Genomic DNA, 14163 nt, shown 5'->3' on the forward strand with positions numbered 1-14163 from the left:
AATGGCTCTGGGGAACATAACACAATGTGTCAAAAGTCAAGGGTGACATGGAGCACAGTGACTGGGACCAGACTGGACAGGACTGGCCTAGAGCTAGGCAAGACAGGAAAAAATAATATTAATATTCCACATTTTTATGGTATAATCTCTGTCCTTTAGCTTGCGTGATGGTTTTGTACGGGCCGTTTATTTCATTATTAAGTCTGGTGTGTAGGTCGATCTTTCATTTTCCACTTTGTTTTCCACGTTTTTATTTACAGGATCTGCATAGACTTGGTTCTTGTAGTTTAACAGAATACAGACGTTAAACCGTTTCACGGTCCGCTCATAATAAATAGCTCGCGTTGTCCCCTTGGGAGAAGAGCTCCTAGCCAGTGGCCCCTGGGTGATTTGAATTTGAGACTCCTGCTTTGCTTATAAATCCCTTTGATCTAATTGCACTAAGAGATCAAGGTCATGGCAGGTCTTGCCTTCCTGTATTTTATTTCAAAGAACACACAGAGTACATGTATTTGCCATGCAGAGTCTGGGTACAAGAGAATCACTGGAACAGTTGGAGACTCTCCAGAGAGAGTAATATCAGGTTAATTTTCCAGTCATAGCGAGTGCCAGGCATCCCACTGGCAGGAGGGACAGTAACAAGACAGAACATAGCGATGGGACAACCAGAGGAACAAAGACAAGCTACCAGTACTCACAGATGAAGGCTCTCTAATTGCTACAGAACTGAACAAGTAGCTGAAGGTGCTAACTGGTTAAATAGCCTGACAGACTGATTACTGCAAATTGCTCTCCACCCGTGAGTCATTACATGGAGGGTGTTCTTGTTTATGCGTCGGCATGGAGACGAGTCTTGTCTGATAACCTGCAGCTGACTTGAAAATTGTGACATGACAGTAGTAAACTAACAAATAATCTAATTACCTGGCTTCTGTGTTTCTAGATTCAAGGAATTTCGCTTTATTCTTCAGAAGGCCCTTGGAGTAGCTGGGGTTAAGGGCCTTGCCGCTATGCTGAAATTGCTTTGCTGGCCATGGGATTTGAACCAACAACCTTCTGATCAAGCCACATGATACCACCCCCTGGGGTTGAGCTCGGTCACCTTAGGAGGGTATTTGAGTCGAATGAGTGCTCTGCTCACTCATGTGATAGCACTTCAGGGTCTGGATGGCGGATTCCAGAGAGGTCATGAATTCATATTTGGCCAGTGTGCAACCAGCATGCACGGGGAGGCGTGGTTGGTGCTTAGGGATGCTCCATCTCAGCATTACACTGTCATCATTCCCTTTCACGTCACATTCAGTCCACACTACCCCACCACAGTCCGCCCTTCCTGCCCAGAGTGTACCCCAGCCTTGAGCCCTATGTTTCCTGGGAGAGACTCCAAGCCCGGTAATGACTATGTACTTATGAATGGGTGTATGTAGGGTAGAAAAAAAACATCTGTTCATATAAAGGGGTAAATGTCTGCTGTGTAAGTCATTTTAAATGGAGGTATGTAAGCTATGTAAATCACAACGGATCAAAGGAAATGCTCCGGAAATGAACAGTGTAATCTGTGACAAAGGAAGGCTTTATGCACAGCCCTGTAATAATGTGATTGTTATCCTTCTTACCTTGAGTCTACAGAAAGCTGGTACTGGGGCTTTTTGACGGAGAATCGGCTAATGGAGTTGAACACTGGGATGGTTCAGCCCGAATGACCCAATGACACCCCCCCCCCGGACAAAGTGATATTAAAGCCCCCCTTAGTACTTACGCTGTCTGTGCATATGATTGTACATCAGAAGGGGTTTCTAGCTTTGCTTTAGGAACAGTGCAGTATATATTTGCAGCATATTTACCGTAGGAGTACCTTGTTTTGCACATATTTTCTTATTTATTCTTGAATTTATTCCTTTGATATTTATTTTATTATTGATTTTCAATTAAGTATGTATTGTTTTTTTACTTATGCCATCCTGTGTTGTATTTTTTGCTGTGCTATTAAAAAAAGAACTGATCTCATGCATTATAATCATCTAAAGATGAGTTTATGTCAGCGGCTCATACAGATGTAGAAGCATATCTTCCATTTCAGAAACATGTACAGTACTCAGTGATAAATCCTGAGTTACTGCTGAAACTGGGGGTAGAATCTCACTGTAAAACCACGTCCGACGGTCTTTTAGCTTAACTGAAGCATCCAGACGTGAAAATGGAGTTAAAGAGTTAAACATGATATTATGTGTTTGTTATGAATGTTGAAACACTTGTAAGAACAATTTATTTATCAGCGCTGGTGAAGACAGCCATGTAGTGCAGATCCCTGCAAGGGGACATACTGTCATACCATTAGGAGATGTTCTGGAAAGATCTGTGATCTGAAATTGCTTGTAATTTTGACAAGCACAGTATCCTATGTGTGTGAGTTGGGCCCACCTGACTGTGGTAGTTACCAGTGATTATGTTGTGGCCTCTGGGCTCTTCAGAGGAAAGTGGTCGAGATTGTCCCCTGTCCTTCAGCCTGTAGAGGCTGCATATACCGTACCACCCACCTCCTTCCATAATATGGAAGACAGACAAGCAGCATTTTATAAGCTTTGGAGATGAATTATATATTCTGTTTGCTTCAACAAAGAGATTAGTTGATTATCCTGCTCATAAAACCGTCTTGACTAGAATGATGAGGGCGGAGGGGCGAGAGCAGGTCTAAAAAAGGAAATGAAAAAAAGTGTAACCGAAAAGGATTTTCTTGCTCTCCTCATGGGTAAAATAATTAAGCATGAGTGGATTAGCCTGCAGTCCATGCATGAGTCCTTGTAACTTGACAGGAAGTCAAATACCTCCGTGGGGAGGACTGACAAGCTGGTGGGTGACAGATGTTGCTGTGAAGCGCATCAGGTAAGGCCTCTCATTGGCCGCCGTCAGCATCATGTGACTTACTGTAGGCAAGCTTGTTAGGCACAGCCTGAGTATAAGACTCTAGTATCTAGTGCTGTTATACATGTGGACTCAAGTTTCAGAACTGACCTCCTTACCTGTACCAGTCGGGTTACCTTCCTGCCCTTTGTCATCCAACACAAGGTACAGACACTGATTGACTACGCAACTGGCAAGAAACAGCTCCGGGCTCATGTTTGGGATTCCGCGATTTCTTAGGGATTTTGCAGATGGCAGTGGTTTAGTCTAGACTGGGAACGTGGCCGTCTGTAGGGTGAGGGTACAGCAGCAGTGTATCAGTCACTGACTCCCAGAGTCTCTTCTGCAAAAGTCTGCTCACGTTGTGTTATTAGTTTCCTGACCAAAATTGATTTTCTCATGCAGCTGTTGGTGAGGAACTTGTCGGCTTGTCAGTTTAATTCCTTTGCTCCTCTGGAGTCGGGTTGGGGTGGGGGTGGGGGGGGAGGCAGTGGGCCTTGAGCTGGAAGAATTTTTCAACCCCGGGGTCTTGTCAGTCTGTCTGGTTCAAATCTGGGTGCCCATCAGCTGGCCTCACTCTCCCAGACACACTAGGGATAGCAGGGCTAGGCTAAGCTAAAGCTGATCTGTTTAGTTTATGCGGGGTAAAAGGATGTTAGATTTGACAGATTTGGCTCAGCGTCTAATCCTATGGTATTGAATCCTTTGGTTAGACCCAGAACTGAGAGAGGGAAAGAGAGAGTGAAAGAAAAGGCAGATCCTGTGGCCACTGGCTAGCTGAACCTGTGGCCTTCCACATCTATGTGAGATCTATGGACTTTTCCCTAACCAGCATTCACTTATCAACTGTGACCCCCTAGTGTTTAGCTTTTAGCCCTTAGCATGTACAACAGGGCACACGTGTTTGTGAAATGTAAATCCCCATCCTGTGCTGACAGGCCTTGTAGTTATCCTTTATCTTAGCCATAACTCTTCACTGTTTACAAATGGGTTCTGACATTTGTAAGGCACTTTACTGAAGCTATTGAGAAAAAGAACTCTTTAGAAGGTAAGATATTACAGAGTAATAACCAACCTGCCTTTTTTTTTTAACTTGTAGACATTAATCCTGTCATCTTCCTTCCTCTATGAAAATAAAAAGGACGTTTGAGGACGTTGTGCGTTCCCTTCTTGTGTAATGAGTGTGTTTACTTGGTGATTATTCCATATAATAGCGCAGAGCCCTGGGAAGATGCTGGGAGCGTAGACAGGGTCCGGGGAGCATAGAGACAATGCTCATTAACTGGAGATACAGCGCTGCTTCGCCATCGACGCAGCCAGACGATCGCTAATTAGGCACCACTGCCACTGTCTCGTAGGCAATTGACCCTGCGGGTCCCTTCATATGTAAACGACACTGAGACTTTTGTTAAATTCCGTACCTTAGGCAAAAAAATATAATAATAATGTCACGACTGCCGTAGTCAATAAACAGCATCGTCTTTAATATTTCAGTCATCTCCACATGACAGCTTTGTTTGACGGTAATAAAATCCTTTAAAACCTTTATCATCGTCGGTGGCTCTGGTTTTTAAGATGGACCTTAGGTAGGTACGTATACACTAATTGTTTAGAGGGTAATTGTGGCGTTACAGATTTACTGCTCATATTTATCTTTAGTGGCCTACACTGTTAATTCACCCAGAAATGTCCTTCAGTATTCCATTTCTGGCGGGGGGTGGTCACAACTTGTGGGACAAGAGATGTGACTGTCACCTAGCATGAAGAGTGGCATTAATAACTCTGTCAAAGAATTTCATAGCTGCCACAGACCTGGGCCGTTTAGGGTTAAAGAGTGATTACATTGGGAAGTAAATGGAAGGTGATCTTACAGACTCCTGATTTTTCAGGGAAACAAACACACCCCCAGAAGACTCTGTTGCCTAATCTGACGTTGGGCGAGATGGGAGATGTTTTGGGAATGTTACCCACAATAGTAATGCTTAGGACCTCACAGAGCAATCTGACCTTAAATCTGCATCTCATCAAATTGCCCCATTGGACTGGGATGGTGCCGTTTCGCAACCCCTGTCCTCCCCAGTGGGGTGTATTCATAGAGCAATGTGCTTCAAATGTAAATCACAGGTGACATGGATGAAGATACCTCTGCTCAGCTTTTATACAGTGAGGGACAGGCAAGTCGTGTCACTCTCTGCCCCCCAACAACTATTTAGAATTAGCTTTCCCCTCATCTAATTCTGAGCCGTTAATCTGATCCAGGGTCAGTTACTGAGAGCAAAAATCATCAATATCTTGCTTGGGACTCAATGGACCTGACAAGGTGTCATATGAAAGGCATGTAGGGATTATTATCATTATTACATCGTGTGCTGGATATACCTGCTTTAGTATTTATTGAATTAGTTCCTGGTTTTTTCCCTGCGCTGGTTTCCCCAGAGGCCGCAGTGTAGTGACTGCTGAGTGTACTCCAAAGCATCCTGCATACGCCATGCTCAACATCATCCCCTGTGACTTCTTCCATTTGCCTGCCATGACCCAGACTCAACTAAACGTGGGATTTTTATGTTACCAGTGATTTGTGCATCCTCGTTATTTTCTCCCCACAAGTTCCACTTTTCCTGTCCGACGGGCCTCTGCCATCCATCGCGTCTGACGTGTTGTTCCATTAGCGTCGTTCGCCTCTCGGGTAATGTGATTACCGCCGGCCCACAGAGTCAGATGAACCTGTAAATTGAAATTTAGGCTCGAGCCTCTGGTGAGTCCTGTCATCAGGCTTCACGGCGAGGAAAAGGAATCAATATGAGCGAAAACACCACTCAGTGTGTGGACATCTTGTGGAAGCCTGGACAAGGGGGTGGGGTGGGAGGGGGACGGGATTTTCAGTCAAAAGGCCAAGGCTCTGCGACTGCTCTGGAAGTCACGCCTAGCTGTAGGATGTGCGTCTAAAAGCGACAGTTTAACCTTCTGTTTCCACATCTGTTTGCTCCTGTTTTAAAAGATCAGATTCACTCTTAATTTAAAATGTAAAAAGGGTGGTTTTAAAAAGAGGATCTTCTCCAACATTGTGAGTGGGTCAGCCACAGAATATAGCCAGAGCAAAGTTGCAGATCCTTATAAATAACGTTTTGGACACTGTCATGCAACGGCTCACCTCTGGACACTAAATTTACTGACTTCTACCTCTGACACAATAGCCTGCAAAAGACTCTCTGCAACACAACCACATACTGCACCGTTCACTCCGGTCTTTAAGCACTACACCATATTACAATACACTATTACCATAATCCCAGTCCTGGTTAAATCACTAAATGATTTCATTGGAGACCATATTATCAACAGAAATTCCTAAGTAGCCAAAGTCATTAAACTTGCATGACAATGGTTGCATAATGGACAATAGCACTACATCTAGCTCTGGTATTAATTACGCTGCTACCATCACGACTACTATTACTAATAATAGTCAATGGATAGCAAGCCCTGTAATTAAGCATTTAATTGTAGCGTTAATTGCTTACGGTGTGGGCTTCCCAGAGGATTCCCTTTGGCCCTTACGCCCCGCCCCTTTTCCGCGGAGCTGTCCAGCACAGCAGAGCCTGTAAATACCGGCACACGGCGCCGCAGCGCTCACTCCGGCTGCATGTGGGAGACGCTACTCACGCTGGGGAAAGTTTTCATTAAAATGCCACTCATACAGACGCATCTTTCTGATCGCTTTTAGGACAGCAAATGACTTATAAACACCACAGCTTATAATGTTGAACCGATGCTGTACTATTCCCTGAATCACTCGTCCTGGTGAAACTTTTCAGAAAATATGATCTGGGGTATTTTGATATCATGTTTTTTAACTTGCGTCTTTGGAAATAAAACGGAGGATCGGGTGCCTTTCTTCCACGGGCATGTTTTTGAGAACTCGCCGGTGGGGTCTAAGGTGAACGGACTGAGCATCCCGGTAAAAAGGACTGACGCGCAGAGCCGGTGCCCTAAGACGGCCATGCACCTGAAGGTCCTGGGGGAAGGCAGCGAAGACTTTCACGTCCTTGCCCACCACAAACGCGGCCACATTTTGCTGAAGACCTCCAGGATCTTGGACAGGGAGAAACGGTCTGAGTACCTGCTGCGCGTCTGCTTATGCTGCCAAAGTTGCGAGCCGACGGACTGCGCGGTGTCCGAAGTTGCCCTTGTTAAGGTGGACGTGCTGGACACCAACGACCATGAGCCGACTTTTCGCGATGAAGGTGTGAAGATCACTCTGGACGATGTCACCGCCCTGCGGTCCGTGGTGTACAAAGTTGCGGCAGAAGATGGTGACAGTGGCAAGAATGGAGAAATTGTTTATTTCTCTAATCCAAAGAACGGCAGTTTCTACGTGGTTCCAAAAACTGGGGATGTCCTGCTGGTGGACTCCATTCTCGGCGTGTCGAAGCCGATTACATTCAATGTTTTCGCAAAAGACCATGGCTGGCCCTGCCGCACCAGTCGGAATTTGGAGATCCAGATATACCCGAAGCAATGGTCAACTATCACACTGGGAAAACTTGGCAGCAGCTTCTCTCGGAAGTCCAGGTCCTTGCTGGAGCCGGACGATCCCATCGTTATCAGGGTGTCGGAAGATGCTAGCATCGGTTCGGTTGTGATGAACCTGAACCCAGTGAGATTTCCGACTGCCACCTTTGAGCTGGTGTTTCCAGCCCCGGAAAACTCCCCGGTCAGCGTGAGTCGGGACAGCGGGGAAATCGTCATTGTCAGGCGCCTCGACAGGGAAACGGAGCCCAGGGTGGATATTACTGTTAAAATTCAAGATAAGCGAGGTGAGTTTCATTTCGAAATTTTTCACTGATGAAGAGAAACTCAGCTTCGCCTTTTTTCGTGGGCTTTTATATTTTTTTAAGTGTATTGAAGAGTTTCCTTTTCACACCCAATAACGTTTGGCACCGATAAATTAGCCTAATTAGAAAAGTCAATCTGTGTTTTTAAGACAAATTTAATCCTATTAATAGTGTGGGAATGTGGATATACTTAAATGTTAAAATGTCTATATAGAATTGACTGTAATTAGTCATATTCGTATTTTAAAGCAGTCAAGAATTTAGGGGCCAGCCTACAGTAGTTTGTTTAACATCAGGTGTAATTAAAATATTATGTAGTTATAATCTTCGCTTATTAGACCGCAAATCATGTCTAAAAACGACAACAACTTAATCCCCTCTTTCGTGGCATTTATATATTTACGGTTCATGCTGAACCTGCCTAATATTATGTTAATTAGAAGCTGTGTTAGCCTATTAGGCGGCACCTTAAACCTGTCCCAGTATTACCCAGGCAGTCCAAAGCCCGTCCCGGAACACAGATTAGCATGGAAATTACTGAAGCGAAGGGCTTATGATAGGCCTGCTGTAGTGACATGGAGGAAATAACAGCAAGCATTTTCAGTTTTATTTAAATTAATTTTGAAGTGCATTAAAGTTGTGGAAGAACGCGACGAAGATGGGCCTTTAGTCCATTCCACTAATTTTTAATTTCCGCTAACGATGACCTAATTGCTAGGCACGCGCTGGACTTAATGATTAAGAAAGCTTAACATTGTACATTTTTATCAATGTTTACAGCTTGCTGTGTAATTCTCTGTTAATACAGCAGCAGACATCCTTACATCCTTTAAACAGCTTACTACACCAGTGTGCTCCCTATAACATCGAGGTAATGTTATTTGTACGAATTTATTCATTTAGGCCTATTAGCATTATAATGAACATTTACAGGGGATGTACATGACTGTATTCATTAAGCCAGATACAGCCTTTTGCCATTTAATCCTTTTAAATGTCGCTGTATTATATTTTGATTCACTGATACATATGATTTTATATAATATTATATATATAATACTATATAACATTTACCCCCTAACCCTATTATAACAACAAAAAGCGTCGGTCTCATGTTTTTCTAAAAACTTTGTCCCACTAAAGACCATCATGCATAGTCTGTCTTTTCCTCAGACATCACTGGGTGTGTATTTTTTCATGGGTAGCTATAACAGCGGCTGCATGGAGATAGTGTGTGTGTGTGTGTGCGAGTGTGTGTGAGAGAGAGTCACAAACAGCACAACAGTCGGTATACTAAGGCTGAACTGTCCCCACATGATGTCCTGAGAACAAATCATGTGGTTATGATCTCCATGAGAATGAATATAAGACTTTCGAATGAAACTTTGAATTAGGACCGGAAACTAAATCACTAAGGCTATGGCATCATCATATGTGTTATTGCACTTTTGCATGTAACAAATAATCACATACATGTCATTCTTTTAAAATGCACGGTTTTGCACGTCAATGACATTTCCATTACATGAATGATGTGCCGTAACGACATTTGGGATTTATTATCGTGCACGACACACCCTTCTGGCTTAGCATCAATGGATGCCATCATCTTGAATGTTGTAAGGTGCACAGCACGGGTGTTTAAAGTGCACATGAGAACCTGGCCATAGTGGCGGCAGTGATTGTGACAGCGTAATCCTAAATGACCGCTGAAATGGTCGTCGGCTGTCTGGGAGCTCACAAATCCATCCCGCAGACTTAAGGCCTTTAAAGTTTAATTTCAGCCTGGGTGCGAGTCCAGCCGCACTGCGAAGTTCGCGTTGGGTTTAATCCATTTTTAGCGGAGATCCTGCGCAACCTTTTTTCATCTGGCGGCATTAGCCGTGTAATCCTCTCATTCACTTTCTTATTTTGCGGATTTGGGAAAGCAGCGCGGTTGTCGGAAAGCTGGCAAATTCCTTAGGGTGTGAAAGGACAGTTTTTTTTATTAGATCACCATTTCTGTGGAGTATCCACCTGCATTACGAGCGGTGTGGGGAAATGCCGTGTCTCGGTTTGGGGGCACGCCTGTGCTTTTAGCACCAACCCCCCCCCCCCGGGCCCGTAATGTCTCTTGGGACCTGATTAGTGCTTCTGTGCGTGTATAAGCGTGCTTTTCTCTTTGGAAACACAGCCCATCAATAATGCAAATAAACTATTTTACTAATAATGTGATAGTTAGACAAAATCACCTCTTAACACTCTAAATCTTTTATGTTCAGTTCTATCCATGCATCGTTTTGTTCGTTTACCCTGCCGTCACCACTACTGTTGGTAACACCAGTTTGCATCCTCCTCATATAGCCAGACGGTAAATTGTTATGGTGACTGGAAAGGCTGCTGGCTAATCTCTCCCTCACTCTCCATGTATAATCATCAAATATCCCCCCTGCAGTCCTCGATGCTCTCATGTTTATAACTGACCCCAGGGAGTTAGTAATTCAGACTCTACTCTCCATTAGGTGACCAGAATGGGATGTTGTCTCACAACTGATCGTCCCTTCTGGACGTCCCTATTCCAAAGGGAATGGCCTCATTCCATTCTACCTTAATTTTCACTGGGGCAGGCAGCAAGACGGATATCTCGTCTGATTAACCTTGCCAGCTCAATTATTCCCCATCCACAGGGCTGTCAGATCCAAGTCCTCCTGTCTCTTAATTATTCGCTAAAGCTAAAAGCTGGACAAATGCTATCTTATGAATTCGTCTTCTCCTCACTAGCTACAGGTGTGGGTCTGTCTAACTGATATGCACCAAGGGCGCAGGAGTGGATGGCTGTAGGAGAGATCGGAAGGGTGGGGGAACGTGTAGATGTGCGTGCGCCCCCCCCTCACTAGCCTGCTTGTCCCTGGAGACACAGAAAATGAGAAAAAGAGGATGACTAACAATGACTTCTGCCAATGTCTCTGTTTCTCTTGTCTCTTGTGTATCTTTTAATGAGGTTCAATTGGAGCAGAAGTTGTTTCGTCGCTGGTACATGTTTCCTCTTTGCTCTGGCGGAATTGCTTAATCTGATTGCAGGGAGTTGTGGAACTGGTGAAGTGCACTGGGGGAGCATAAGGATTATGTACGTGGCTTCCTTTATGTGAGCGGGAGTGCGTGCCAAGCACTGACACGCGCGTGCAAACACGCAGGCATGCACAGCTGCACGGTCCCACAAAGGCATCATGAGGCACATGCTTTTATGTGCAGCCACATGCATTTTAATACAAAAAAAAAAAAACACAATCAGCTTTTGACAGCCCTTTACTCCTGCTGGGTTTGAGATGTTTTGTTTGCAAAAATGAAGCACAGGATGGAGATGAGTGAGCTCACATAGAGACAAAGCAATTGAAACAAGCAGTAAGGATATCGACTTGATAATTTGTCTTGTATTTTCGAATGCTGTTTTTTTTTTTAAGTCAAAGCACAAGACCAGGCGAATGGGTGAAATAGCAGGACAGTGAATGTGGCATTGAGACTGGAGCTAGGAGTTTAAACCCACCCCCCCCCCCAACCACTAAAATCTGAGGGAAAACCATAATCCATTTCCAAATGGTCACATACACGCAAAGGGAGCCCAGGGTTTATCTCGTCACTACGATCCCTGCTGTCCACACCTGCCTCGCTTTCTTCACCACGTATTGTTACCGATGACTAGTCTGACTCCAGCAAGTGACTCTCCTCCTCCGATCTGCCCCGCTGAGTGAAACGTCCCCGCTTTTTAGCCAGGTCGGCGTTTATGGCTTTGCCAAATGATAACCCAGACGGTTTGGAACGAATATTTACCATGTAATTGTATAAATGAGGGATGCCATGAAAAGGAAAGGCAGCCAGTCGTGATTTTCTGGGTACATATATTCCACCATGTTTTCTGTGCGTGTCAGACTTGGGTGTGTTCTTTTTGTCCCCCACCCCCAACAAAACCCCACCATATTGGCTGGCATGCTGAGATGGGTCGCAACAATGTCATGTCTGGGATTTCCGTTCCCCCCCCCCCCCCCCCCACCTACTGAACAGCAAGGATCGATCTGCAATTCTGTGTGAAAGCAGCCACATTAGCATCCCCTCGCCCCCAGTTTGAGCCCATCTGTCCCTGAAAAGGGAGCATTTACAGCAAAGCTCAGTTTGCTATTGAAATACCTGCATCGCATTGTTCTGCTCTCCAATCCCAGCCCTGAAAGAGAGGGAGGGCAGGGACCTGTACAGCTTTCACCTCATCTTAGATGGCTCTGGTGCATCACTGGTGAGAGCTTCACACTCCCAATGTGAGTCTCCATGCTGTGCCCTCCCACCTGCACTCTTGTTCTGTCTCGTCGTATCTTCTCTCTTTTTCTCTTACCCCGATCCCCCTCCGCTCTTCCATCCCGTACCCCCTCCCATGTCACGCCTACCTCTTCTACTCTCTGTCTCTTGAAATATTCAAATGCGGCTGGGAAATTCAAAAGCACACCGGGGTGAATCCGTGCCGTCTCGCCGGTCCGCCGTGCTGATCTCGCTGTGTGAGCGGAGCCTTAGCGGTAAAAACCTGCTCAGCTCATTTTTACCCACCTCCTAGCTGACTGGCTGCCGTCGTTTTGTACACGTTGGCTGAGAACGGTGGGTAGGATCACTCTGTCCACGTTCATTTAAAATCAAAGTCGGACTGACCGAGTCGAAAGCACATTGACTCGAAGCAAGATATGCCAAAATGAATTCCAAATGTGTACTTCAAAGCAATATGAACATCAGACTGTTTCATGTGCATTTTATTCTGTATCTCATATATTTTATTAAAGGACTCATACAGCTTACATTACTTAGGTTTTATGGATATTTATACATATAGATTCAATTTTGACAGCATATGAGTATACATTCATAGAATATAGACTTGCTCAACAATAATCCATTTTGCTTTAAAAAGTGTTATAATGTACTTCTAATATGACAAGAGCATTGAGAAATGCATGAGCTCATCACCTGTTTCGTCTTTTGCCACATTTGAAGACTTCTAGCAAGCTGGGATGGTCTTACTGAGGTCATTATGTGTTCAGTGATGTTCATTACCTAGTACACAATGTCACATTGCTGCTGTACTCCAGTCTCAATGGCTACATAAATGTAAAAAGTACGCAAGCCTAATGGTGGGTGTGTATCATACCGCCTGTGTTATTTCGACCTTACAAGAGCATTAAACTTGGTATTCCTATGGGGCATACTGGGAGGTGTGACACATGTTGGACTTGGTAGAATGTGACATATATCCCTGTTGACAATGGCCCTGTGATGGCTCAGACTCAGATTCGGGGCTGTGTCAATCACAGGCGTGTCTTGGAAGTATTCCAGATCTTTGAAGGCTGCTATGGTAACTACATCACAAAGAGCATGTGAGCTCGTCCTCATCACGGCTTGGTGCAAAAGGGCTGATCACCACATGTCCTGACTGTCAGTCGCTGCAAAGGGGGTGGGGGGGGTTGGGGTGCAGTATGCATTCAGGTCTTATATGAAACGTTATCGATCCATGCCTTTTACTTCTGCGTTCAAAGAAATAAAAATGCAACCACAGTTTTTATAATTTTTTTCTTTTTTCTGAAATAAGCAAGTGTGCTGCTAGTTTCTGAATCAAGACGTTTATGAGTCAGAGGGCTTTTCATATGTACAAAGCACCTTTTGACTTCATAACCTGCCTTGTAAAGAGTTTTTTTAGGCTGTTATGTCCTGGGGCAGGTTGTTAGTGCAGCTGTAGTCAAAATAGGCATGAAACCATACCAGGCAATTAGGGAAGTTTAACCATATGTGTGTCACGGGGGGGTCTTTGAAGAATAATCCCATCTCCCCATTTAGCACATGAATTTTTTACACTGGTATGCTGTATTTTTACTCCAGGTATTATGAGATGTTCACTGTTTGCTCATAGCTCAAGGGGGAAATGACTGTTTGGTGAAGTCTTGAAGCTAATGGAACTTGAGGCATCAGTCAGGAAATCATTACACAGTGATGTCTGGCAGAGTTTTTCTCGAGATGTTCGGAAAGTTTCCCCTGCTTCCTCGAGGGACAGGAGGCTTTGTGGCCTGTATCCTCAAATCACCCTGCCATAATGGCGTTTGCGTCCAGCCTCTTGAGATCACATCCGTTTTGTGTGTCATGGCATGGGGAGGAAAGGGATAGAGTCATGTTTTTTTATTGCTTTATCTGTCAGATTACATCTGTGGACCAACTCACAGATTCATAGGGCAGCAGGAGGAATGCATCACTGTCTACATGGGATAGAGTTCAAGGCACTGAAAGCAAATAATAGCTTACAAATGTGAGCTTCTTATCTGAGCAGATACCTCCACTATAGAAATTCAGATTTTAAGCTAGTTATAAAGTATTCAAGAACAGTTTCTGTTTCTATTGTTTGATTTATTGCTGTTTATGTGATTCT

General features: G+C 44.4%; 1 protein-coding gene across 2 annotated transcripts in view; it reads left to right on the top strand.

Annotated features, from left to right (window-relative positions):
- Positions 1-6533: 6533 nt before the first annotated feature.
- Positions 6534-14163, top strand: part of LOC111846097 (neural-cadherin) — a 104843-nt gene continuing 97213 nt past the window's right edge. For both annotated transcript variants that reach the window (XM_072718199.1, XM_023815969.2), the window contains exon 1: positions 6534-7718. In XM_072718199.1, coding sequence (XP_072574300.1) covers positions 6722-7718 — 997 coding nt within the window. In that variant the 5' untranslated portion in view covers positions 6534-6721. The remainder of the gene's footprint in view (positions 7719-14163) is intronic.

This window comes from Paramormyrops kingsleyae, chromosome 11 (genome assembly GCF_048594095.1).
Source record: "Paramormyrops kingsleyae isolate MSU_618 chromosome 11, PKINGS_0.4, whole genome shotgun sequence".
Classification (NCBI taxonomy): Eukaryota; Metazoa; Chordata; class Actinopteri; order Osteoglossiformes; family Mormyridae; genus Paramormyrops; species Paramormyrops kingsleyae.